Consider the following 26,393-nt stretch of genomic DNA (forward strand, 5'->3'; position numbering starts at 1 on the left):
TTTTTTTTTTTGAGATGGAGAGACCGTATGTCATCAATGGTAAAAAAAATTTCAAACAAAGATGCGTGCTCGCTTTCGTGACGGGAATAGGAAGTAATTAATGAGGCACTACCATGCATGTGCAATCCAAACTGATTACGAATTCTTGGAGGGATTTGAGTGGGAACGTACGTGCCACAAGTCTATTCAACGTGCCTGTATGAACTAATCAACATTCAACTCCGAGTGAGCTCACGACGCTGTTACTGTGACGACGTACCGATAATCGGGATTAGGACTAAAGAATGTAAGCATTTCGTAATTCGTATGGAGTACAATATTTTTAGTACCGTGAGATTCGGACTAAAGATTTTTGCTGAGAACTGTATTGAACCTAATAATTGAAGCGAGTGGTGGCCCAGTGGAGTAGAGTATCCATACCAATACCATCGCATGTGTGCACTGTGCAGGATTTTGTGTGGGGGGCTGGGGGCATGCCGCATGGGGCTATCATCATCAAGGACCTAAATGCAATAACCGTGTCATTCGAACGTGCTGGGTACAAAAGGACACCCAGCACAATACAAAAGGGCCGAAACAAAGGGCCCTTTCTCCCGAAAGCAGACCACATCCCCAGGCAAGAACCCCAACCCAGGGAGGAGAGGTAACCAAGCGTCTCAAGCAACCTCCCGCCCCCGCCCCTTCCTCGTTTCCACCCTCCCTCCCTCCATTTCACACCCACCGCCACACCTCCCTCTTGTCTTCCTGCTCTCACCAAAGAACCAGCACACACAGCCCGAGCAATCCATTCCCATACCCGCCATGTCTGCGTCGCCGGAGTTCTACAAGCCAGCGCCGCCGGCGTTCTCGCCGTGCAGCTCGCCGCTCCTCCTGCACGGGGCAGGGGCAGGAGCAGGAGCGGTAGCGGAGGAGAGCACCGCCGCCGCCGCGACCATGTGGCAGCAGGAGGAGGAGGACTACCGCTGCCGGACGCCGACGAGCGGGGAGAGCCAGGTGAAGCCGCCGGGGACGTGCCCGCCGGCGCCGCGGAAGCCGCGGGCGCCCGCGGCCCCCACGCCGTGCCGGAAGCGCCTGTTCGAGGTGGAGGTGTTCAGCCTGCGGCTGGAGGAGCTGGAACGCCTCTTCTGGCGCCCGCACCCCGCCGCGCAAAAGCCGCCGACCACCCAGAAGAAGCGCCGGAGGGTGGCCTGCCCGGAGCCCAAGAAGAGCAGCTAGCTAGCTAGCAGCTTCGTGTAGCAGTTGGTGCTAGTAATAGAGATCGAGTAGCAGCGCTAGCTAGGTGCAGGGCCGGCCAAGTGGTTTTGGCTGGGATCACATCAGCTTAGGAGGTGCATGGTGGTAGGGGTGTTAGCAGTACTGCGTTTTTACTGCTGTACTTGTACTACTACAGCTCGTATATATATCTCTATAGCTAGTTTCCTCTATAGCTCATCAGTAATCAGCAGTTCTTATAGTTGCTAGATGCTGTTCAGTGTATGTGATGATAGTGTTCAGTTATGGTGTCAAAAGGTGTAGCTTAATACTAGGCAGGATCGGAGCTGCATGCCCTGAATCTTCATTCTTCCATGTAGCCTGTGTAATGAGAAGCTCACTTGTACCACTAGCGTCATATGTACTCCGATCGAAGCTCTCATTTCGCATTCACTTATTACACGCACGGGCTGTTCTTTGTGTCTTCTGTTCAACGACAACTGGTCTTGGCCCCCTTGGAGGGCTTCTAACAGAGCTCCAGCTTATTATCAAGAGGCCCTACTAAATGAGATAAAAATGGTTTCGCCCCTGAGGCCACCAAAAAGCCGAAGCCCTTTTCGAATTAGAAACTAGATAGAATCAAAACTTTTGGTTCTCTCTGTTCCTTTCCAAAAATGCTCGCCGAAATCGTTTTACCAAACGTTCCATATGAAGTGCTTTAGCTTCACTAGAGAATCTGCTTCGCGTTGCAAGGCGGGGCCATTTTAGGAGAATCCGAGGTGCTGGCAAACTGACTTTGCGGTGAGACAAGACTTGTGCTCAATCGATACTTTCTTTTCCCCCACTGGAATGACTTGGCCTCCTTCATACGCTGAAGCTGACGCACATGATGACCGATGAGAGTTCTGTTTCTGCAACATGGACGCCTTCCAATCCGCCGTGGCAGTGTGCCACTGCCTGCTGCTGCAGCAACCAGCGAGCAGGACGTTAAGCAGCCTGCAAAGGAGAGGAATCCGAGCCAAGCGGAGCGAGCCAAACCGGTGGTAATCATGCGCGGCAGCGAATTCACCGAAACCGCTGCAGCTTTGGCGTCCTGCAACTGTTGGTGCGTGTGGACAGCAGCAGCGCAAGCAGTTGCAGCTGTCCGGCGCCCAGGAATGGTCGAGCAATCGCAGACGGCGGGCACGGCGCACGCAACAAGCGCGCTGGCGGGGACGCCTGACGCCTCCAGCAGCCCGCAGAGTCCCGTTGCCGTGACGCCTGACGCCTCCAGCAGCCCGCTGCTGCTCGCACAGTGGCGACGGTAGGTCGAGGACGGCGAGGGCAATTGGCAACACGGACGACACAGGTTACGGGCCTGAACTCGTCTTAAAAACCTGTTTAATAAAAGTATGAGATCCCGAGGCTTGGATCGCACACGTACGAGACCAGAGTCGGCATTGAAAGTTCTGCACAATCTTAAACACCTCTACTATATACAACCTCTTACTCCTCCAACCGTCCAATAGAGAGTCGACGTGTAATGGCCGTGCAAACCATGCGAGGTCGGTCCCGGTGATGATCACATCCTTCAGCTTCCAAGCAAAACGATGAAGGCTACCGGGCAATACGGATGAAAACAGACCTCACTGAGCCTGCCTCAAAAGCTTGTAAATAACTCAGGCTACAGTTGCTTAAGTATACGGAGGTGAAACAGACCTGAACCGGTATTAAGACATGGAGTACATGAATCTATTGCAGCGCCATTGATTCGTTACACGAGTACCAGAACTTGCTACCGTACAATGTTTCTGAGACGCATCCGTGCAGTTCATAATAAAGGCATCTGTGACATGCAATGCAACAGTACTATAATCTGAGAAAAAGGGTTGCTACAAGTATTTATGAACGATTCATATTTATTACTGAGCCAATGTTCCATGTAGGGTGTACAGTTCTTTTCCTTTTGGTGAGTGTCAACCCGCCCCACTCGCTTCATATAATACAGGGTCAACGCTTATAAATATACACCATGGATGGGCGGGCGATGGCCTGATGGTGTTGGCATCAGAATGGCCTGAGGGTGAAAGAATCGACAAAATTGATTCTAAGGTGAAAGAAGAGGAGGGGAAAAAAAATACAGCTCCTATGTGCAGCTGAAGCAAACAGAAGAAAAACAATCACCGCAAAAACCTCCCCATCGAGTCTATGGCCCTGCCTCGATCTTCTCGACAGTTTCTAGTCTCGTCTTCCGTTTCCACCCTTTCATGGTGGCCACCAGGTTAACCAACCCGACTACCTGACTTTTGCTGTATTCCTGTTGAGTTCAGAAACAGCAGCGTTTAAATTCATTTGTACCTCCCACATAGGATCAATGAGAGATGGAGGTTTTGCACGGTTCTTACTGGATGAGACCGTGCCCAGTGAACGTACTCGGTCTCCGGTAAATAGTAAGCCTGTTTGATTGGCACAAGAATTGTTAGCAGCAATCCTCTTTGCCAAGATTTCACTAGTATAAGAACAGAATGAACACAAATGAAACTGCTGTTCACGGAGAACCACTAGGACAGCAGGATGGCGAATGCTCTAGGTAATCAGAACGTGCCGCCGCTAAGTAACCAGGTATCGTAGGAACTGGCTACCACTAATTTGCTCTGCTTACCTTTATGAAAGTGTCCACAGTTTGCGGCTTCGGCCTTACATTTGATGATACGATGTGCTGCAGCCCATTAATTAGTACCTGAAAGAACATCAAAGCCGTTACTATGGATTCCTCCATGGCATTCACTTCCAAATATTAAATTGAAAAATCAAGACCTGGAGGTCAAGTGACATCAAAGCACGCCCTTCATCAGTGCACCTTTTCACTCTAGAGAGACCTTCAACTAAAACTTCTGATATGCTCTCTACGCCATACTCTAGCAAAAGGTGTTGGAGCTGGGAAGCACATATGTGAATTTACTCAGGTTGTCAGTAAATTCATCATCAAACGATTCATAAGAAAGAAAGAACAGCATCCTTTTCAAGATGAAGCAGAACAAACTCTAGTAAGTTCATTACTTAGCACCAGGATAAAAAAAAAACAAAGTGAGGTCAAAAGAAAGGGGGAGGAAAAAAAAGAAAGAGAGCAACTATTTATTAGTTCTCTCACACTGACCTCCTTAGAAATTCCTCCATGGTCCAATCTTGTTTTGTAGTGTTTGAATTCACCCAATAACAAATCAACATATCTGCAAATAACAAACACTTGGTCAGTGGTGCACAGCAGTATCTGCAAATAACAAAACACTGAGGGCCCGTTTGCATCCTTGGAATTGAATTCATTCTAATAATTATAATTTAGGCATAGATTAATTAAGCTAATATAGTTATATATAGAATATATTTGTATATTTATTGTTAGGCATACAAGGGACATACTTATATGTTGCATTTCTATTGTAGGGAAGTGAGTTGAAGAGTGTGCTATAAGTTGGAGAATAGAATTATAGCATAGTGATCTATAGAATCTATTTCCATCTCCCACCCTAAGAATTTGAGATAGACTTATTTGTGAGCTTGGGAATGTTATGGAATGTCAAATTCCAAGCCAAATAGCCTAATCCATTATGTAGATTTCAATTCCTACAAAATGAAGGGATCCAAACGGCCCCTGAGCATTTTTCCGATAACCCTCTAAACTGATTTTGTGTTCAACTTACCCATTCAGATCTTTCAGTTAGTCCAATCTACCCCTTAATAAGATTTTTCATTTTTTTTTTGTTTCTCCGTATATAAGTTGAGTTTTAGTTTCAATTTTGTAGGGTGATAGAGAACATCATTTGTGTTAGAAAAATATATTATGAATTTTCATCATTATTTTAGCTCAGGCATTTAATAACAAATGAACCCTACAGATACAAAATTATACAAAAAATTAATGATGAAAAAAATCCTAAAGTGTTTTTTTCTAACATAAGTTATGATATTCACTGTCACTGCTATCACCCTACAAAATTTGAACTTAAAACTCAACTTGTATGTGGAGAAATAAAAAAAGATAAATGTTATTCAGAGGTAAACTGGACGATTTAAAAGATCCGGAGGGGTAAAATGGTCACAAATTACTTTAGGGGGTCATTCAGATAACTTTCCTGTGAGCGCACTGGGGGGCAATAATTTGGACTTTTCCTAATATATTGCCAATTTGCCAGAGCCCGACAAACACCAGATCCATGCAAATTGATGGATTAAGTACAAGAGTACAACTGAACGATATATCCAGATGGTCTACTCAGCCTGGGCAATCGGTTTTAACCGATAGTTCGTAGTTCGGTGTCAGTTTCTTCGGTTCGGTATTTGGTTTCCACCGAAGTTCACAGAGGATTCAGAGGCACCGTGCCTAGGTGAGCGTCGCCGGTTATTGCGAGCTTGCTGCTCGCCTGCGCGCACAACTGCGCTCGTCGCTGCTCGCCCATGCGCCACACTCATCAACCATCACGTCGCCCGTGCTTGCTCGGGCCACAGCCCCGTACCACCGCCGGCCCCCACGGCATGCATCCTCTGCAACGCGCCGCGGCGCCGCCGCCTGCTGTCGGACATCGCATGCTGCGTCGCTGCAGGTATTCGTGCAAACGTGATTTCCTGCCGCAGGTATGCTCCTATGCGCTCTGTCAGTTGTGTGATCGAGATTTGAGACTCACGAGAGAAGAACGAAGAAGAAATAGATGAGGATAAAGGAGAGAGAGAGACGGCTAGATAGGGTCACGGGATTGCCTGTTTCCTTTCGGCTGCAGGTTCTGGAGTTTTGGTTGTCTACGTGATGGGCCTTGGGACAGGCCTAGTGCCATGCGGTTGCGACTTGCAGGACGAGGACACAGGCAGGGTGCGCCGGCGCACCTGCAAACTTCGGTTTTGATCGGGTGTTCGGTTCTCTACGTCTGCAAACCGACACCGAAGCCAAACACCGAAACGTTGAAAACATAAAACCGAAACCGAAACCTGAAAAAACCGAAAGCTTGGTTCGGTTCGGCTATCGGTTCTCGGTTAAAGTGTGCCCAGTCCTATGGTCTACTACACAACCACTGAAGATAAATTACCACAAAGTGCTTTCTACAGTAATCATACAACAAAGGACATCAAGGCTGTCAAGATTAGATTTAGACAAGGTGAATTGCTATAAAACTAATGTATAAATGATTATGAAGAGGTAAAGGAGAGTTTCAAGGAAGCGTAACAAACAGTAGGAAAGCTGCCAAAACAGAAACTAAGAAAGGGGGCAAATTTGTTCAAATTAAGAAGGCTCCAGCATAAGCATACCCATTGTGCTCTATTCCAAGCTCCTTCACCTCCCATTTAGCATTCGCAATCTTATCTGGATACCTGAAAACACATTCAGTCCGTGACTCAACTGAGCATACATGTGTCATGTGTGGTGATTCAAAACATCAAGCTATGGTACTAGTCCCTCCATTTAAAATTGTAAGTTTAAGTTTTTTCCTGTCAAACTTGTCCAACTTTGAACAATTGTATAGAAAATATATTAACATTTGCTATATTCAAATAAAAGCACTATCAAAAATATATTTCATGGTCTATATCCAATGAATGTTCATGCATTTTTCTATAAACTTGGTCAAAGTTGGAGAAGTTTGACTTAGGACAAAGCTAAAAGTGACTAACAAATTGGAAAGGAGGGAGTACTATCCATCTAACTACTAACAGCATGTCAGCATCAATGGTGATGCAAATCCCGCACAAATTTATATGGCCAAAGAGAAGATGAAAAGAGAAGGGATTGGATGATTTAACATACCCATCAATATGCAAAAGCATACGTGCACTCGTTCTGTGAATGTGCCCTGTCAAATCTGGAACAGAGTCCACCTGTGACACAGAAGGTAAACTCTGGAATTAATTGCAACTTTTCTATTTATGGACTACCAAATAAACAATGAAAACCTCCCAAAGTAGAGAAACGTACCAGTGTCCTAAAGAACTCTTCAAGAACAGAACTGTTATTTTTAGACAATACTGAGTGTAGATGGGCTCTAGATCGGTTCAAAACTCGAGCAACCAATGATAATGTTTCAGCAGCTGCACATCTCTCCTGACGGAAAAACAAGGTGAAATGCACTTTTTAGAACGAGGACACTGAAACTAAGGAGTCTGGGCATGCAAAAATTATCTTTTTTTCAAAGCATAAAGAAAAATGCATTCTGCCATACAAAATGCTATGCTTTCATAGCAACCTAACCAAGCAGAAAGGTAACTTCAGACTCCATGAGTTACAGTTCAGCCAAGGTTTACATTAATAATGGGGGACACATCCAATGGCTTATAGTAATCAAAAGGATGTCCATCGAGATTCTTTCCGTTGTCACTATTTTACCTCCATGGTACACACACCATTTGCTAAAGACATTATGTGCTACTTTTGACCTCCACTCTCTACCACTGTTATTTTAGGACAAGGTATATAATCGAGTTGCCAGTCCACAAAGAACTCTCAAAGCCTAGACACCTACTAACGCCTTCTACATTGAATGCCAAAAATGTCATTCCGACAACCTCCAAGGCTATAGGCCTATAGCTTATTGGCATGTGATGCTTGTATGGAAACAATTAGAATAAGCTAGTATTGTCATACCATCACTTCAATTATGGCAGCAAGGCAGCAACAATACAGAAATTCCTAAAAAGAACAGCAAACTAAAAACGAAGAATTGTCCCACATAAATGAGTAAAATGTATTGCCTAAAAGATGAACACCTACCAATTTTTTTTTTATTTTAAACAAACTTCGGAATGGTTAACATCAATAGTTGATAAGTCGATAAATACTAATTAATTGTGAGAGCAGATTAATCATATCTGCAGTAGACTTCAAGGTATATCTTCAAATTTTAGAGTTTAAGACTGCAGGAATTAGCAAAGTTGAACTCAAATGAGACAAGCTCAAGTCAAACAAGCAAACACAATTCACTTATGTCTATTACAGGGCAAACGTTGCATGGTAAATATCACGACTCAGTTCCATATACAAGAAAACATGTTAAGTCTGCAAATGAGTTGGGATTACATAGGATTATGTAAAGCCCATGTGAAACCAGCAGTTACCTTTAACCCATAGGAGGTGAACATTGAACTGGGAGGCGCAGTAGGCATCACATCCATTTGGCCGAAAGTTGAATTCATTGACAAAGGGGATGAGGATGAAGGTGAATATGAAACATTATTTGGCTTTGTCCACTGATCAGAGTCTTGTGTTACTTTTGATAAAGCGGCTTTAAGCCGAGCTGAGTACAGCGCAAGTAGTGGTAAGGACAATTAAGAAATGCGATCATCTATGTAAGCAGTGATAGCTAAGAAATGTGTATATGAGAACATACTGTGGAGAACTAAATCCTTACATGATTGATGATCAGGTAAAGGCTTGCTGCTTTGACTCTTGTCTAGATTCCCAAATGTCTCATATATGTAGTGATAAAAGATGCCAAACAGTTGGGAGATACCCTGAAAATTTTGTCCAGCATGATCAGACAATATTCCACAAACTAGACACCCCCCCTCCCTCTCTCCCGCAATTGACTACACGATGATGGATATGACATAACTAACCTTAAAAAGCTCAACATTGACGATTTCCAGCTTTTGCATCAGCCTGGCGTATTTGTCCATCATCCTAATTCCAGTGGCAATTTAGCCTAGGAAGCAATGCATAGAAACATTACTAAGTTAACACAAGCATTTAATACCTTAATAAAGAAAGTGATGAGCCTGTCTGCGATGAAATGTCTCCATCTTTCCAATGTGAAGAATTGCCTTTTACAATTTTTGTTTTTGGTATCCTACTAGGCAACTGACTATCTTCATCAATGAAATCCGCTAGAAGGTCTTCATTCTCTTCATCAAAAGATGAATTTTTTCCATTGCCATGATTAGTGCTAACTGATGAGTCAAAAAGCATATTGGACTTTGGGGATTCGGCAGAGCCATTTTCTAGCTTAAAAGAAAATGGATTTTCAATCTTAAGCCAAGAAGCAAATCCGAGCTTTTCGTTTCCTGAGTTGGCTGTAGTTGAATTCCCATGGTAACAATTTATTGGCAACTTGAGACTTCTACTGGTAGGAGAGCACAGTGCAGCACCATCACCAGTTAGACCTGCTAAACTAATTATTTGTGAAGCTTCAGCAGACATTATTGTCCAAGATTCCTTTTCCAGTACCATCTTAAGGGCCTGCCAAACGAATGGCAAAACACAGTAAGTTAAAAATGCTACATGCAGAAGACACAGAGAATGACTCACTGCATAGAGAGCTAACAGTTTGCAACTCCGATATTTGCAGTTAGGTCCAAAAGGTCAGAGTAAAACACAGTACTGACTAGAGCAACCACACATTCCCAGAAAATACACATTTGTTTTCTCTCTTTTAGACATAGAACTACAATCAAACGTCATTATTAATGTATTTTCTTACAGATTATACTGTGAATGAAGTGACTTATGGTACATATCAATTGCAAACCCTTCTAATGTGGATGCACTGACTTAATGTTCGTATCAGCTTCAAACTCCTTTTGTGAAAACATAAGAGCACTGGTAGCTCATATCAAAATCAGTCACAAAAATGGGCTACTATGAAACCAGCACTACCAATGGGGAAAAGGAAAAGAAATCCGAAGAATATTCCTAAAGACTACAAACACTTCATGAACTGCATACACATTTTAAGTTATATCTATGGCTACAGTTAAAAAGATGATAGCACTTCAAAATTCACATGTTTCAACTTTGAGCACTACTAATTAAGAACCGAGTCAGAGTTATTGACATACATATATATTTTGCCGGTGAAAGGACACCATGTAGTTCAAACAGACAGTCTTCAACTTCTGGCGGAACTCACTAGCTTCAAACCCACAAAATGCTTCGCCAGCCAAAATGAAAATGACGAGATCTTCATAATTCTTCAGGAATTGGTATGTGCTAGTTGAACAAACAGCTGAACTAGATAATAAAACAGACAAGCGACTTGTTGCCAGCTGCCAAAGATTTCTTCGCCCTCTTTGAAATGTTTGCGCAACAAGTTTTGTAGCATCTGTTCTAAGCTGATAGAATGGAGAACCTGTTTCTGATGTACTAGCATCAGGATGGCGGACCTCAGATGATGATGCTCTATCACTTTTTTCAGCTGCAGAACCGTCCTGAGTGACTGCTGCACTTGATTGACCTCTTCCTGAATTAACTAAAGTTTCATTGCTATTCTGAGATATGTCATTCTTATCTGCTAGATCTGGACCCTTGGAGTCAATATTCTGAAGAGGAAACCAATTTCATGAATAAGAACAAAACCTTATACTGAAAATTAGACTAAGTATAGATAGCATCAGATCCACATATATATGTATATATAGGTTATTGGATAGGATGATAGGTAGTATTAACTCAGATTTCTTTCATACTGAAAACAGAAGATTATTCACCATATATTGAATATAAGTTCAACAGAAAATAAATAGGGCAGTTGCCCTGTTCCACCAAACAAGAGAGTTTTAAACTGATAGCATTTGACATCTTTTCTACTCCAATTCAAAATATATGTCGCTTTACAATTCCTGCTGGTCAAGCTTTTAAAACTTCCATCAACATATGCAGAATTACGTAGTTTGGCTAAGATAGGTGTTGCTATTCATCATTATTGAGTTGCATGGTGGGAAATTCACTTATACTCCAACACTCCCCCTCATGTGGAGGCTCCCTCAGGCCTCAGACGTGGAATAGGAGCGAGCAATAATTATTTATTTAATTGCACTAGCCAAGATTCTATCAGTAGTTAGCCTAGTGTTTATGTTTTCCAGCATTTACATTTCAGTCCTAATGTGGTTGGTAGGGCTTGCCTTGGTGGTGAAGTTGATAAACACCTTGGCAGCCAAGTTTCCTAAAGCATCTACCATTAGGTAGTTAGAATATTCCCTGGGATAAACCCCTGGCCTATAAGAGCACATGGGGGGGGGGGGAACCACTTGTACAATTCAACTGTCTTGTATTTTGCAATTCAATAGAAGGCCACAGGCCAAGTTATCCTCCCAATTACCTGTGATCTGGTGATCTATGCCAACAATTGGCATCAGAGTTTGGGGTTGAGAGAAAGGGAGAGGCATGGCCACCTCCGCAGAGAGAGCAGCAGCAGCAGCCGCCGCCGCCGCTGAGCAGCGTGCGCAGCGTCTGGCCGCGGCAGAGGCCGCAGCCACGCAGGCGCAGCAGGCCGCGGAGGCCGCAGCAGCAGCTCGGAACGCGGCCGCCACGGCCGTGGCTCTGCGTCGAGAGTTGGTGGAGGATCCGCCGCGCGATCGCCGCCCGCTTCCGCGGAGGAGCCCGGAGCGCGAGCGCAGGCAGACGCGGTCGCCCAATCGGGATCAGGATCGCCGCCGCGGACGGGCCAGGGGCCGCTCGCCGGTGATCCAGACCGTATACAAGGATTCTGGCTCAAGCTCCACCTGGCCGATGCTCACCAAGTCAAATTACCATGAGTGGGCCTCGATCATAAAGCTGAAGCTCCAGGCGCGGCAACTCTGGGACGCGATCGAGTACCAGGACCTGCCGTACCATGAGGACAGGCGCACGGTGGAGGCGATCATCGCCGCCGTGCCGCAGGAGATGCAGATGCCGCTGTCTGAGAAGGGATCGGCCAAGGAGGCCTGGGACTCCATCGCCGCCGCGCGGATCGGCGTCGATCGGGTGCGCCGCGCCACGCTCCAGCGACTCCGCAGCGACTGGGAGAAGCTCGCCTTCCGCCCGGGTGAGCAGATCGAGGACTTCACTCTTCGCTTGATGGCCCTGAAGCAGCAGCTCCTTCTCCACGGCGACAACGACATCGATGAAGAGCGCGCGGTGGAGAGGCTCCTGCGCGCCGTGCCGCCGAAGTACGCCCAGCTCCGGATCGCCATCGAGACGCTTCTCGACTTCCAGGACCTCACCATCGAGGAGGTGTCTGGGCGTTTGAAGACGGTGGACGACATGGAGGCGCTGGCCGCAGAACTGGCCGCCATCGGCGGTCTGCTGCTAACAAGGGAGCAATGGCGTGCCAAGGAGAAGGAGGAGGCTGCCGCTTCCGCGTCAGGCAAGGAACCGCGACGTCGTCCACGCGGCGGCAAGAAGCAGCGCGGGAAGGGCAATCGCGACGGAGGAGACAGAGGCGGTGGCGACGATCGCGGGGCGGACGACGACACCTGCCTCAACTGTGGTGATCGCAGCCACTGGGCACGCGACTGCCGCCAGCCGCGCCGTGGTGGTGGTGACTGCGGCGGCGGCGGTGGCAACCAAGGCGGAGGAGGCAACCGCGTTGGAGGTGATCGCGGTGGTGGTGACCGCGGAGGAGGCAACCGCGTTGGAGGTGATCGAGGTGGACGGCGCGGTGGTGGGCGTGGCAGTGCTGCGCACGTCGCAGAGGCGGAGGACGATGATGGTGCTCTGTTCCTCGCCCACGGCTTCCTCGAGCTCGACGAGAAGGCCGACGCCGTTTGCTCCAAGGCCACGGCTTCCCTCGACATCAACGAGCCGCGCGCGCGTGTCTTCCTCAACACCAGCGCCAACGAGGAGGCGCTCGACGGCTGGTACCTCGACAGCGGGGCCACACATCACATGACCGGCCGCCGGGAGCTCTTCGCCGAGCTCGACACCAAGGCGCGCGGCACGGTGCGTTTCGCCGACTCGTCTCGAGTGGAGATCAAGGGGACCAGCTCCATCGTCTTCCAGGCCAAGAACGGGGAGCAGCGCGTCCTCCATGGCGTCTTCTACATCCCAGCGCTCCGGAACTCGATTATGAGTTTGGGGCAGCTCGACGAAGGAGGCTCCAGGGTGGAGATTGATCATGGAGTGCTCCGTATCTGGGACCGGCGTGGTCGTCTTCTCGCCAAGGTACATCGCGGGCCCAGTCGACTGTACATCCTGCACTTGGAGGCCGCGCAGCCGGTGTGTCTGGCCACCAGGAAGGAGAACGAGTCGTGGAGGTGGCATGAGCGCTACGGGCATCTCAGCTTCGAGGCGCTGCACCAGCTCGGCAAGCAGGAGATGGTGAGGGGGATGCCAGTGATCAAGCATGCGGAGCAAGTCTGCGACACCTGCGTCACCACCAAGCTCCGCCGCAAGCCGTTCCCGCAGCAGGCGCAGTACCGCGCGCAGGCGCCCCTGGACCTCGTCCACGGCGACGTGCGGGCCGGTGACGCCGGCGACGCCAGGAGGGCGCCGCTACTTCTTGCTGATGGTGGACGACGCCACCCGCTTCATGTGGGCGGTGCTTCTGCCGACCAAGGATGCTGCTGCGAATGCCGTGAAGCGGGTGAAGGCCGAAGCAGAGAAGGAGACCGGCCGTGAGCTCAAGGTGCTGCGGACCGACAATGGAGGAGAGTTCACCGTCGGCGAGCTGGCGCAGTACTTCGCCGCCGAAGGAGTCAAGCGGCACTACTCTGCACCACACTCACCGCAGCAGAACGGTGTGGTGGAGCGGCGCAATCAGACGGTCGTGGCGACCGCGCGCGCGCTCCTGAAGCAGAGGTCCATGCCGGCCAAATTCTGGGGGGGAGGCGGTGATGACGGCGGTGCATCTGCTCAACCGCGCGCCGACAAGAAGCTTGCAAGGCAAGACCCCCTATGAGGCCTGGCACGGACGAGCGCCGGCGGTGAGCTATCTGCGTACATTCGGCTGCGTCGCCTACACAAGGGAGCTCGGGCAGCTGCGCAAGCTCGACGACCGCGGCAAGGCTGGGGTCTTCATCGGCTACGCCGAGGGCGCCAAGGCCTACCGGGTCCTCGATCCGGCGACAGGACGCGTCAAGGTGAGCCGCGACGTGGTGTTTGATGAAGGGCGCGGCTGGGATTGGTCAAATTCGGCCGCCGGGACGTCTGCTTCCGCCTCCAGCGACTTCGACATCGAGTTCTGGGGAGTCGACGCAGACGGAGCTCCGCCGCGCACGCCGTCACCAGCTCCAGGGGAGCACGATCCACCGGCCTCCTCTGCTTCACCAGCAGCGGAGACCGAGCAGGCGGACCCAGTTGAGTTCACGTCACCGCTCGAGGACGACGACGATCGCCTTGACGCTTTCTACGACGGCGAGCAGCTGCGGTACCGTACCATGCCCAACATCATCGGGGACGCGCCCACACCGCCGCCGGCTTCACGTCTCTTCGCCGAGCTTCACCTCACGCACGCCGGCGAGCCGGCCAACTTCGCGGAGGCTGAAGGCGATCCTGCCTGGCAGGCCGCCATGGAGCAGGAGATCAAGGCGGTCGAGCAGAACCGCACGTGGGAGCTTGTGGAGCTTCCTCCCGGTCACCGGCCCATCACCCTGAAGTGGGTCTACAAGCTCAAGAAGGACGAGCGGGGCGCGGTGACCAAGTACAAGGCGCGCTTGGTGGCGCGGGGTTTCGTCCAGCAGGAAGGGATCGACTTCGACGACGCGTTTGCTCCCGTGGCGCGCATGGAATCCATCCGAGTCCTCCTCGCGCTGGCGGCCCAAGAAGGATGGCGTGTCCACCACATGGACGTTAAATCGGCCTTCCTCAACGGCGACCTCAAGGAGTAGGTGTACGTGAAGCAGCCGCCTGGCTTCACCGTCGCCGGGAAGGAGAAGTTGGTGTACCGTCTGCGCAAGGCTTTGTATGGCCTACGGCAGGCTCCACGAGCTTGGAACGCCAAGCTGGACGCCACCCTCAAGGAGATGGGTTTCCAGCAAAGCGACCATGAAGCCGCGCGATGTACAGGCGAGGAACAGGGGAGGAGCTGCTGCTGATCGGCGTCTATGTTGACGACTTGATCATCACCGGTGCCAGCGCTCAAACCATAGAAGGTTTCAAGGCTCAGATGAAGAAGGTTTTCGACATGAGCGACCTCGGCCTCCTGTCCTTCTACCTGGGGGTCGAAGTACACCAAGATCCAGCTGGGATCACTCTGAGGCAAACCCATTATGCCAAGAGGATCCTTGAGCTAGGAGGTATGGATGCCTGCAACCCCGCCCATACACCAATGGAGGAGCGGCTGAGGTTGAGCAGGCAGAGCACGGCTGCAGAAGTTGATCCTACCCAATACGGAAAATTGGTGGGCAGCTTGCGCTACTTGATCCACACAAGACCTGACTTAGCCTTCTCAGTAGGCTTTGTCAGTCGATTCATGGAGAGGCCGACTGCAGAGCACCAAGCTGCCATCAAGCGCATCCTGAGATATGTGGCTGGTACTCTGGAGTTTGGCCTGCACTACACTAAGGCTCCAGGGAGAGCAAGGTTTGTTGGATACTGCGACAGTGATTTGGCTGGGGACATTGACACCAGCAAGAGCACTAGTGGCACCCTGTTCTTTCTGGGAAGCAATCTTGTGTGCTGGCAGTCAGTGAAGCAGAAGGTGGTGGCTCTATCTAGTTGTGAAGCTGAGTACATTGCCACTACCACAGCTGCAACACAAGCTATTTGGCTATCCAGGCTGCTGGCAGACCTCCTTGGAAGGAATGTGGAAGTGGTTGAACTGAAAGTTGATAGCAAGTCTGCACTTGCTCTAGCCAAGAATCCAGTCTTTCATGAGCGCAGTAAGCACATCAGAATCAAGTATCACTTCATCAGAAACTGCTTGGAAGATGGAAGTATCAGGGCTGATCACATATCCACCACTGATCAGCTGGCTGACATTCTAACCAAGTCTCTTGGAAGATCAAAATTTGAAGAGATGAGGGGAAGAATTGGGCTCAAGCAGATCACTTCTAAGGACCACAAGGCTAAAGGGGAGAATTGTCAGTAGTTAGCCTAGTGTTCATGTTTTCCAGCATTTACATTTCAGTCCTAATGTGGTTAGTAGGGCTTGCCTTGGTGCTGAAGTTGATAAACACCTTGGCAGCCAAGTTTTCTAAAGCATCTACCATTAGGTAGTTAGAATATTCCCTAGGATAAACCCCTGGCCTATAAGAGCACATGGGGGGGGGAACCACTTGTACAATTCAACTGTCTTGTATTTTGCAATTCAATAGAAGGCCACAGGCCAAGTTATCCTCCCAATTACCTGTGATCTGGTGATCTATGCCAACAGATTCGAACTCGAGATCTCTGGCTTTGATATCATATTGAGTTGCATGCACCGACTAGTTCAACCCACATGCTTAAGCTGATGGGGGGAGGTGGGCAATTCACTTATACTCCAACAATCATGAAACACACCTTCATAATTTCTCCTTTCTACGAAATGCCATATTTTCATATAAATTTCTAGTCAAAATGTCGCCTTGTAAACCATGTGGATGTCCTAAACATCTTATATTTTGAACCAGAAGGAGTATGTCGACAGAATATCGTCGACAGTCCTCCGAGGGGTATCCCACGAAGGTAGATTGATTGGCAGAGGTGCGCATAATCAGGAACCGGATGGTGACACAAGACGCAGAAACAGCGATTTAGACTGGTTCGGGTCGTCTGATCGACGTAATACCCTACGTCCTGTGTTTTTTGTGTATTGTATTGAATATGAGATGATTTCGAGGGGGTCCCTGCCCGTCTTATATAGTCTGGGGGGCAGGGTTACAAGTCGGTTAGATCTAGAAGATAACCGGTATGTAATAACAGATTACAACAATCATGGGATCGAACGTATCCTAACAGCTCGTAGTATCTTCAGGATATCGCCCTTGATGTTTTGCGGTACACGCCAAGCAGTGCCGTGCACCGTGGGTCTTCGTCTTATGGGCTGGACCGCCCCTGGGAGCGCAGCTCATGTAGTCTGTCGTAGGTATCCGGGGTCGTACCCCCCACAGCTAGTCCCCGAGCACCTTGTATCCGCTGTGCAATGCCGTCTTGAGCTTGTCCGAGCAAGTGTAAACAAAGCCGAGTAGTCAGACTCATGGTCCGACCACCATAATGAGTTGTCGAGCAGTTGTAGACCGTAGCCGACCAGCTTAACTGTCCGGACGAGCACGGACTTACTCAGGTAAGGCTTGCCAGAAGGATGTAAGGAGCTCAAGTTCGAAATTGAAAATTTCCCCGCAGTGGACCAAGTGTTCCCACTTAGAGTTCGACCACAGGAAAGGGAGATAATCTTCTTCAACTTCAGGAGGCACGGAGTCTTCCATATTAAAGAAAGCACACTTACCGCAAGGTGAAGTGTGCCCACTTAGTACCCGAGCCTGACAGTAGGTGACGTGGTCACGTGGTGCCAGGGTCCAGAAAGTAGAAGAAAGGCAAAAAAAACCAGCCGAGCAGGCAACCAATCCCCGGGCGGAGCCCTGAAATGAAAAACACACATTCACCGCAAGGTGAAGTGTGCCCACTTAGTCCCCGAGCCTGACAGTAGATGACGTGTCATGTGGTGCCAGGGTCAGAAACAACAGTAACCAGAAGAAAGTCCCTTAGTCCCCGAGCCTGCTGGAAGATGAAAAATAAATCTTGTAGCAGGGTCAAAGAAAAAAAGTCTGAAAGCTTGCCGTCTTCATCTAACATGCGCGTATCAAGACCCCAAACGTGCTGCCCAAGATCAGCACCCTGATCCGAACAACATGGAGCAGCTTGATAGCACACCGATGAGGTGTAGCAAAATCCGACCACCAAGGGAGTCCCCAGCTTAGCTAGTAAGCCCCCAGTATAGCTGACGATGAAGCGACGAACAATCCGACCAGTTCGTTGACGAAGAAACGAGCGCCGAGCAGCCCAACCAACTGTTCGGCGGCGAAGTGACGAACAATCCGAACGTCGAGGAGTCCCCAGCTTAGCTGGCGAGCACCCAGCGTGGCTGACGATGAGGCGATGATCAATCCAAACACCGGAGTCTAGCGAGCCCCCAGTGTAGCTAACGATGAAGCGACAGACTTTCCGATCAGTTGGTTGGCGAAGAATCGAGCACCGAGCAGCCCAACCAACTGGTCGGCGACGAAGTGAGCGCCGAGTAGAAATGAACGGCGAACAGTCCGATCAACAGGTTGGCGACGAAGGTCATGAACCTAGCGGTCCGACCAGTTGATCGGCGGAGAAGTCCGAAGGCCAGGTGGTGCGACCACCCGAACGATGATCCGATTAGACGTAGCAAGATCCGACCACCAAGGGAGTCTCCAGCCTTAGCTGGCAACTCTTGCACGAAGAATCCGAACGCCGAGGAGTCCCCAGCTTAGCCGGCGATGAAGCGACGAACAATCCAAACGCCGAGGAGTCCTCAACTTAGCTGGCGATGAAGCGACGAACAATCCGACCAGTTGGTTGCGAAGAATCGAGCACCGAGCAGCCCAACCAATTGGTTGGTGGCGAAGTGACGAACAAACCGAACGCCAAGGAGTCCCCAGCTTAGCTGGCGAGCACCCAGCGTGGCTGACGATGAGGCGACGATCAATCCAAACGCCGTGGAGTCCCCAGCTTAGCTGGCGAGCCCCCAGCGTAGCTGACGATGAAGCGACAAACTATCCAATCAGTTGGTTGGCAAAGAATCGAGCACCGAGCAGCCCAACCAACCGGTCGGCGGCGAAGTGAGCGCCGAGTAGAAGTGAACGGCGAACAGTCCGATCAATTGGTTGGCAATGAAGGTCATGAACCTAGCGGTCCGACCAGTTGATCGTCGGCGAAGTCCGAAGGCCAGGTAGTGCGACCACCCATACGATGATCCTGCGATACAAATATGTAGAACGGGTAGTACATGATGTGAAATAAAATATACGAACTCGGTGATTAAAACAGCAAAGCGGAGTAGATAAACATTATGTTTGTTTGAAGTGTTCATATTTTAAATATGAGTAACTTCCTGCCAGTTGGTTCTGTATCGCATCACCAGCCCCAACTAGCCCAAACTCTATAGCGCGGAGTGGTTAGCACCCGTGTACGCGTAAGAGCACAGGCGTCTCTGAGGAGCCACTGCCGACCACCCATAACGCAGAGAGCTGGCGCTCGTGCACGTGTAGGAGATCGAGAACAGGGCTGTTTCAGGTAACGCAAGTGAGAACGTGGCTGGTCGGCGAGTTTACAGAGAATACGTTCAAGATATTGCATTATGGAGCATCTTAAACACGGAGATATTAAACGTGGAGACATTTAATTGTGGAGAATAACTGGAGAAATAATAATTGGAGAAGCATGGCGAAAACTCGGAGAAAATAATTGAAGAAAGCTGTATTAAACGCAGATATAGGAGATGTACTTAGCTTTAGTCAAAACGTTTGGTCGGCGCCGATGAAATCTCCCGGCCCTCGAGCTTTCCGGCCTATCGTCGTGGCGGCGGTCATCATTGCGACGCGGCGGGTGGTCAGAGTAAGTAGTCCGGGCGACGTCGTCCTTATATTAGTGGTCGAGCGGTCGGAACTGCTCTCCGGTAGATTCTTGATCGAGCCTAGTAGCTCCCGAGTAGTTCTTGGTCGTCTTCTAGGTTGTCGTCGTTGCTGCAGGACCTCGTGTTGAGTCAGATCGCCGGATCATGCATAGAGGCGTAGTTGCCGTGCTCGTATGATGTACGTATGCAAGAAACCAAGATTGGTTTGGCTTGCATGTTGCCGTACGTGTGTATGCGGCTCACGCACATACATGCAGGCCTAATTAGCTTGCGTAGCCATGTTGATCACGTAGTCCTTGTTTTCTTGTGGCTGCGTGTATGCTTGTGTAGCTGCATACGTGCTCCATCATGCAAATCTATCCGCGACTCATTCGACGGCTTGCTTTTCTGGTGTTTAATCTAGATGAGCTCCATGGACTTGGATTAGTAGTCCGAGATGCATCTAGGGTGTCCTGGGGCTGCAGTCTGGATCGGATCACACGTCACGCAGGAGCCTAGCCCAGCACCGCGTGTGGTGGAAGCAGGCCGCAAGCGACGCGGGGTGGTTCGTGGCGTCGTTCGCGGAGAACACGGCGGGAGCGCGGAGCCTTGAACACGCAGCACAGAGCGATGATGGAGATGATGCCACCGTAGAGTGCGCCGCGAGATTGCGTCACGCTGTCGCCTCGACGCGCTTCGATGTCGAGTCTCATCGGGTAGGCTAGGGACACCGTCGCAGCTGTCGGAGTTGCCGCGAACAACATTTGATCTTGAGATCTCATCTGGTTCGCCATGGATCAACACGCACAGCCCCTATCTGGCGCGCCAACTGTCGACAGAATATCGTCGGCAGTCCTCCGAGGGGTATCCCACAAAGATGAATTGATCGGCAGAGGCGCGCATAATCAGGAACCGAATGGTGACACAAGGCGTAGAGACAGTGATTTAGACAGGTTCGGGCCGTCTGATCGACGTAATACCCTACGTCCTGTGTCTTTGGTGTATTGTATTGAATATGAGATGATTTCGAGGGAGTCCCTGCCCGCCTTATATAGTCTTGGGGACAGGGTTATAAGTCGGTTAGATCTAGGAGATAACCGGTAAGTAATAACAGATTACAGGAATCATGGGATCGAACGTATCCTAACATATCTCGTAGTATCTTCAGGATATCGCCTTTGATGTCTTGCGGTACACACCGAGCAGTACCGTGCACCATAGGTCTTCGTCTTGTGGGCTGGACCGCCCCTGGGAGCGCAGCCCATGTAGTCTGTCGCGGGTATCCGGGGTTGTACCCCCCACAGAGTATAAGAAGCCTATTCAGCTGTAGGCTTCTGGCAGGTTTAATTATTCTTGGTTTTCCAATGCGATTATGTAGTTTATATGTTCAGTGAGGCAGGAAAATGAACTTTGTAGTTTCTCATATTTGTTTGCACTAACACCCTGAGCCTAGGCAGCTTTTTTTTATGAAATTCATGATTGTTAATCAGAGAGATATGGAGATTTCAACAATAAAATGGGCAGAAAAAATAAATGTACCTTATCTCCCGAAGAAAAGCTCATAATAGCATAATATGAGCACATCAATGAAAATAAGCACTCTAGGGTTCTCAACAAGCAGGGGCGAAGTTTGGGTTCAGGAACTTGAACACAAAGATCGCTATATGTAAACCTGCAGAAAACAAAAAACATTGGTGAAGTGAATGCTCAGAGAAACTTGAATACAGTTTGATACTTTGGTTCTATGAACTGATATTGTCTATGTTTTAAACAATTAAAAACTGCAGATGTATGACAAGATCTCTTCATGACCTGCCTTCTTGTGTCGATTACAAACTTCAAATCTTTTGAAAAAGAAAATAAAAAAACAGGGACCACACAAAAGTTTTCCACACAAACAAAAAAGAATCTAGGTCCACCCTGATAAATTCAACTATGAAGCTATGACTCGCAGATTACTAGCTATATCTATATTCCAAGCCATATCCCTACTATACAAGTCACAATAGTTTATTTAAGCATAGAATGCAGCCAAAAGAACCATTGAACCAAGATAAGGGGCTGAATACAGACCTATTTTTCTGCGTATTATTTCCAACCTCCTGCAATTACTTTACAATTAGAAAACTGATAACATAAAATATCAAAATATTGACACGGACAATCATATGAATAGCAAAACTATACAGAGCATGCTAATAAAGCAAATCTAATACCTCTTCCAACATTTCTTTCAGGACATAGTGTGTTCGAGAGAGTACTTCCTGCAAGAAGAAACTCTGCATCTTTTCAGCCATGCCACTGACATCACCCATTAGTGCATATGCATCAACAATCTACATCCATGATTAATTGTTAAAGAATGTTATTCTAGAAAAATAGATAAATAATAATTACCATGTTCTTCCAAGAACCCATAAAAAGATTCTTGAGAACACTCACAGTTAGATAGTTTTCTTCATCAAAGATCTGACAAACACCAAGTAAATGAGTGTCCAATTTTTGGATTGTCCGAGCCAACCATGCCTGCATAGTCAGAGCAGAAATATCATCACAAGGATAAAATATGAATCTATCAACTGGAGTGAACAATGCAGATAGCTCGACTTAATTTGAAGGTAGAAGATGTTTCTCTGTTTGAACATACCAACAGTGTATAGATTTAAGCCAGCTTACACTTCTCAAATTTAAGGATAAAAATATCTCAACAGCAGAAGGCAGGCTATAAGAGGTGAACAAAGAAAAAGATAATTACCTCTATACCTCGTCCCATTTCTTGTACAGCAGAAAGGCCTGAATAATTCTCCAAAATTTGCAAATATTCAGGCAACAATTGGAATGCCTAGAAACATCAGTAAGATATCATTAGAAACCTAACAATTATTACTGAGGGACCACTGGTATTTGACAACACATAAACACATATACTAAGCTTGTTCAGGTCGAAAAGCAACATACCCATATTCCTATAGGCGATTTATGGGTCAGAAATTTATCATAGCAAGATTAGAACGAAAAGCTGCTCATATCAAGTCTACTAATGATGAAGGAAGATAGAGTAACAATAGCCAAATCAAGCTCACCTGAAAGTAATTTTCTTTCTCAACAAAAGTTTCAAGTTCCATCTGCATGTCTAGAGCATGACGAAGCTCTGTAAGGACAGGAAGAACATCCTGCATTACACAAAAACTAAATCTTTTTATTTATAGATCCTCGATTCAGTTTACCTAGAGCTAGTGATAGTGGAAGAGAAAAGCATTTGAATTTACTATGTCACTAATAGTTTTCTCCTCAAGACATCAATTGATGATAGGATGGTAATTTAGTGGTCTACAACGATTGGTTGGGAACAGGCACCAGGATTCCAAAGTAAATGCTGCAAATTAGCATGATATAACAGATAAGAGCAAGCACCTACCAGCAAAGCTTGTTTCTTTTTTGATTTTACATTGACAACCAGATCCCTCGACACCTCATTCTTCGAAGAGGTTATATGCCTTCGGCCATTCTGAAATATTGATCTAATTATAAGGCCTAGAATCCTAGATATAAAAGAAGGTACCAAACAATGTCAGAAAGGACAAAGTTTCACAAGATATTACCATGCAGATTACATTTGCAACCTTTAAGTCTTGTTCTAATTCCATCACTAACTGCATCCCCTTCACTGGCCAAAACTAAATATCAGTAATCTGAAATGTCCTTAAAAGGAAGTCAATAAAGATCACATTTTGGTAGCAAAACTGAGGCTAAAGTAGCATTAGATATCTTCATTATTTCATAGCTAAAGGGCATTAAAACCTGAACATGTTGAAGGAGATGAACATTCATGAAAAGTATCAGTTGGAAAAAAAAGGAAAGGCATGCAATTGAAAACTATCCAGTCCTATGCAGAGAAAAGACAACTAAACACTGAACCGCTTCTCTACTCTGGTGGGAGACATACCCATTTCTTCATGGTGACCCATAACATGGTGTGATAATCTCTCTGCAATCTTGTCAAGCTGCGCTAATCTCAACGTAGACTGAAAAGAAGAAAAAATTACATTAGAAAAATAGATGACGTTAATTTGGTTAAGAAGCACACGTTCATGCAGGTGGAGCAGGACATTTGGTACCAATTACAGTTAATGGATAACTAGAATGCTTCTAAACGACAAAACGGGAACGGTTTCTTCTACAGAGGTCATAGCTCTCATTGTTGAAACCGACACCAAACCATTACAAATTTAGCTATGTGCACTTATGCATGCACACGTTACTCAAAAGCATGGTACACGTAAGTTTTACTAGCATGTACTTCGTTCATAATGTCCTAGAAATGAAAAACATAAGCTGCCGCCACTAACCTGCTTATCGAAATAGGTGGCATCGCCGCCTTCGTCTGGAATACTTTGCAGGATGTACTTTATTGGATCAAACTCCTGTGAATAATTCAAATTTCAAACTCAAAACACATCAACACTGAAAGCAGCAGACAACCAAATCTATGTCAATGCAGCACTCACCTCCTCATAGAACACCTCCTCGAGCTCCTCCACCGGCTCGCCCTGGGGGTTGCTCCCATAGATGGAGACCAAGTCCTCCGAATTGGATGGCAGGTTGATCCTCTCATGCGGTGGCAACCCAGCGATCGCGCGTGCAGCAGCAGCTGCCGCTGCAGCTCGTTCTGGAACCTATAGAATGTGCAAAACAAATGTGAGCGACCTCTACCTCATTGATCCGACAATGCGCGAGAGCAAGCCATGAAAGGAGGGAGAAAGCGTAAAGGACCTCAGGGCGGGGAGGGGGCGCGGTGGGGGTCGGTGGGAGGAGGCCAAGGGAGCGGGCCGAGCGGACAGAGCTGAGGAGTTTCTCGCCGACGCGGGAGAGGTCCATGCCGCCGCCCTGGATCAGGAGCAGGGGCAGGAAGACGAGCGGGCTGGGCCCGGACTCGAACAGGTGCTCGCCGCCGCCGCCGAAGAGGGATGACGAGGAGGAGGAGGCTGAGGGGGCGGTGGGTGGCGGCACCGCGTCGCGTCGCATCTCAGCTGCGCCGCCTTCCGGGGCCCCCCTCGCCGCCGCGGACCATGTGAGTGAGCGCTGCCGGCTGCTCCCAGATCCGCGCGGTGGTTAGGGTACGCGCGCGCCGGCGGTGGCGCGGTATTGGCTGGATCGCGCGGGGGAGGGGGTGACTGAACAAGGTGGTTGGTCGCGTCGGGACCGGGAATTCGCGGGATGTGTAATAAAGTGGAGAGGAGACTGCAATGGGAGCGCGGTGAGGTTGAGGTAACACGGGGAGGAAGGGGATGACCAGTCTCTCTCTCTCCCCGTAACTGTAAGCGAGTGATGACTTGTCTCCTGCTGTTTTTTAAGGATTTCCAAATCTAATCATTTTCTTTCAAAAAAAGCACAGTAACTAATGAAGTTTCAGGCTTCCATCGAATACACTATCAACTGTACAGTTTACATTTCCGCTTGTCCGTGTGTTTTTTTTAAGAAAAAGCTCCATATTACTGCCTCCAAAATAACCCCTCAAACTAACATCTAATTCAATTTAGTCCCTCCAACTATTTAAGTTGGTCCAACTAATACGTGAAAAAACAAAAAAAAACAAATCATGTTAACGGGTAAATTAGACCAACTGAAATAGTTGGAGGAAGTAAATTGAACTAAATGTAAGTTTATGGGGGTAATCTGGACATATGCAATATTTGAGGGAGTAATTTGGACTTTTTCCTTTTTTTTAAAGACTAAACCTAAATTGTTCTCCAAGTGTACCCTGGCTCTGTTTGGGTTGGCAATGTTCAACTTGCTCATGCAGACGTGGTGACCCTATGTTGGATTAAAGAGTAAAAAGTGATAAAAAATGAATCTATGTTTAAAATGTGTTGGGTGACTAACAACGATGCATTACTATATCTAGCTATGATTGAGGTAGAGATCACCTTCCGCCTTTCTTAACTTCACAATAGGTGAACATAATAGCCAACTATTCGAGGTAAGCCAATTTGCAGTCAATTTCCTTTACAACATTACTACTTTATTGTACCCAGCATTTGTTGCGAGTCTTAAAATTTATTTGATCGGATTGAAATAAGGTTGGGCCAATACAATTAAATCAAAATAAAGATCTCTATCCCACTATAATTGCATTGGATGGATCCAAGTGACTGCACAAGAAGTAGTAATATCCGGTTGCAATCCACAGTCATGTTTGCTAGTCTATACCTTAAAAATATTGGAAGGAGCTGAATGACGGCCAGTGGTGAGGTCTAAGGTAGGGGTGAATTACGCAGCTTAAAAGCTAATGACCTCTAAAACCTACTTATCAAAACCTAAGCAAGATATCTATCTAGATATGCACTATGTGTTTTGCTAAGTGTTGCTACTCTAGCGCAAAGAGTTTTACACCCTAGGTTCTAATCAAATCAACTAACCTAGCAAACTAGATTAGGAAAGGTAAAGCACACAACTTAGGAAAGCAAATAAAATGTGGAGCCTTACATGATATATAGAATGGAAACTCCCGTTGAAAGCTTCTCACTTTATGTAATTTTTCTTCTATTATCTTTGTAATTTTATAGGTCTTGCGAGTGAACATAGAAGCTTCTTTTTGTACAAATATTGAGATATACTAATAGATAATGATATTTAATAAAAGTCTTGGCGTAACCTCCCATCAAGCTATTGTTCCAAAAGTTTTCTCTTCTTTAATTAAGAATTGTGTTGCACAATTGCTTATATTATATAAACACGAGACTAGGGATGGATAACAAGTCAACTCGACTCATTATGGGTTGGGTTATTAGGATAACGAGCCAGTTCAACTTGGTTCTTTAAGACAAAGCTCGGCTCATTTAGCTCTCAAGCCAACTACTTTGGCTCATGAGCCGGCTTATTAACAATTTCAACCAATTAATAAACTAATAGCTACAAATTAGTTAATGCAACCATCTAGCTAAAATAAATATAGCTCGGTTCTAGACTTCCATCTCTTGCTTACAA

The 26,393-nt window shown here is 47.5% G+C and overlaps 2 protein-coding genes across 3 annotated transcripts; one reads left to right on the forward strand and one right to left on the reverse strand.

Annotated features, from left to right (window-relative positions):
- The first annotated feature begins 636 nt into the window (after positions 1-636).
- On the forward strand, positions 637-1,619 carry LOC136541353 (cyclin-dependent protein kinase inhibitor SMR1-like). Its single transcript, XM_066533200.1, has one exon. It carries the CDS (start codon positions 802-804, stop codon positions 1,213-1,215), a length of 414 nt encoding a protein of 137 aa, XP_066389297.1. The 5' UTR covers positions 637-801; the 3' UTR covers positions 1,216-1,619.
- A 1,610-nt stretch (positions 1,620-3,229) lies between these two features.
- Positions 3,230-24,704, reverse strand: LOC136541342 (uncharacterized). Of its 2 annotated transcripts, none has more exons than XM_066533186.1 (25): positions 24,180-24,704; positions 23,915-24,082; positions 23,756-23,830; positions 23,353-23,431; positions 23,009-23,073; positions 22,825-22,914; positions 22,490-22,579; positions 22,162-22,248; positions 21,849-21,932; positions 21,623-21,742; positions 21,480-21,508; positions 20,946-21,078; positions 9,988-10,467; positions 8,907-9,388; positions 8,770-8,833; positions 8,562-8,664; positions 8,269-8,447; positions 7,133-7,258; positions 6,965-7,035; positions 6,469-6,531; positions 4,328-4,400; positions 3,988-4,107; positions 3,833-3,910; positions 3,576-3,626; positions 3,230-3,487 (listed from the first exon to the last, which is right to left on the reverse strand). In XM_066533186.1, exons 1-25 carry the CDS (start codon positions 24,429-24,431, stop codon positions 3,377-3,379), a joined length of 3,273 nt encoding a protein of 1,090 aa, XP_066389283.1. In that variant the 5' UTR covers positions 24,432-24,704; the 3' UTR covers positions 3,230-3,376. The 2 variants fall into 2 exon arrangements, with proteins under 2 accessions (XP_066389283.1, XP_066389275.1); XM_066533178.1 differs by having other exon boundaries at positions 8,541-8,664.
- Positions 24,705-26,393: the final 1,689 nt, after the last annotated feature.

The sequence above is a fragment of the Miscanthus floridulus genome, chromosome 1 (genome assembly GCF_019320115.1).
Source record: "Miscanthus floridulus cultivar M001 chromosome 1, ASM1932011v1, whole genome shotgun sequence".
Lineage (NCBI taxonomy): Eukaryota > Viridiplantae > Streptophyta > Magnoliopsida > Poales > Poaceae > Miscanthus > Miscanthus floridulus.

Coding starts and splice junctions, on each gene's coding strand:
- LOC136541342 (XM_066533178.1), bottom strand. CDS start 24,431: ATGCGACGCGACGCGGTGCCGCCACCCACCGCCCCCTCAGCCTCCTCC. Junction 10,468..20,945: donor GCTTTTCTTCGGGAGATAAG/GTACATTTATTT, acceptor TTTCCTCTTCAG/AATATTGACTCCAAGGGTCC. Junction 6,532..6,964: donor ATGCTTTTGCATATTGATGG/GTATGTTAAATC, acceptor ATGTGTTTTCAG/GTATCCAGATAAGATTGCGA.
- LOC136541353 (XM_066533200.1), top strand. CDS start 802: ATGTCTGCGTCGCCGGAGTTCTACAAGCCAGCGCCGCCGGCGTTCTCG.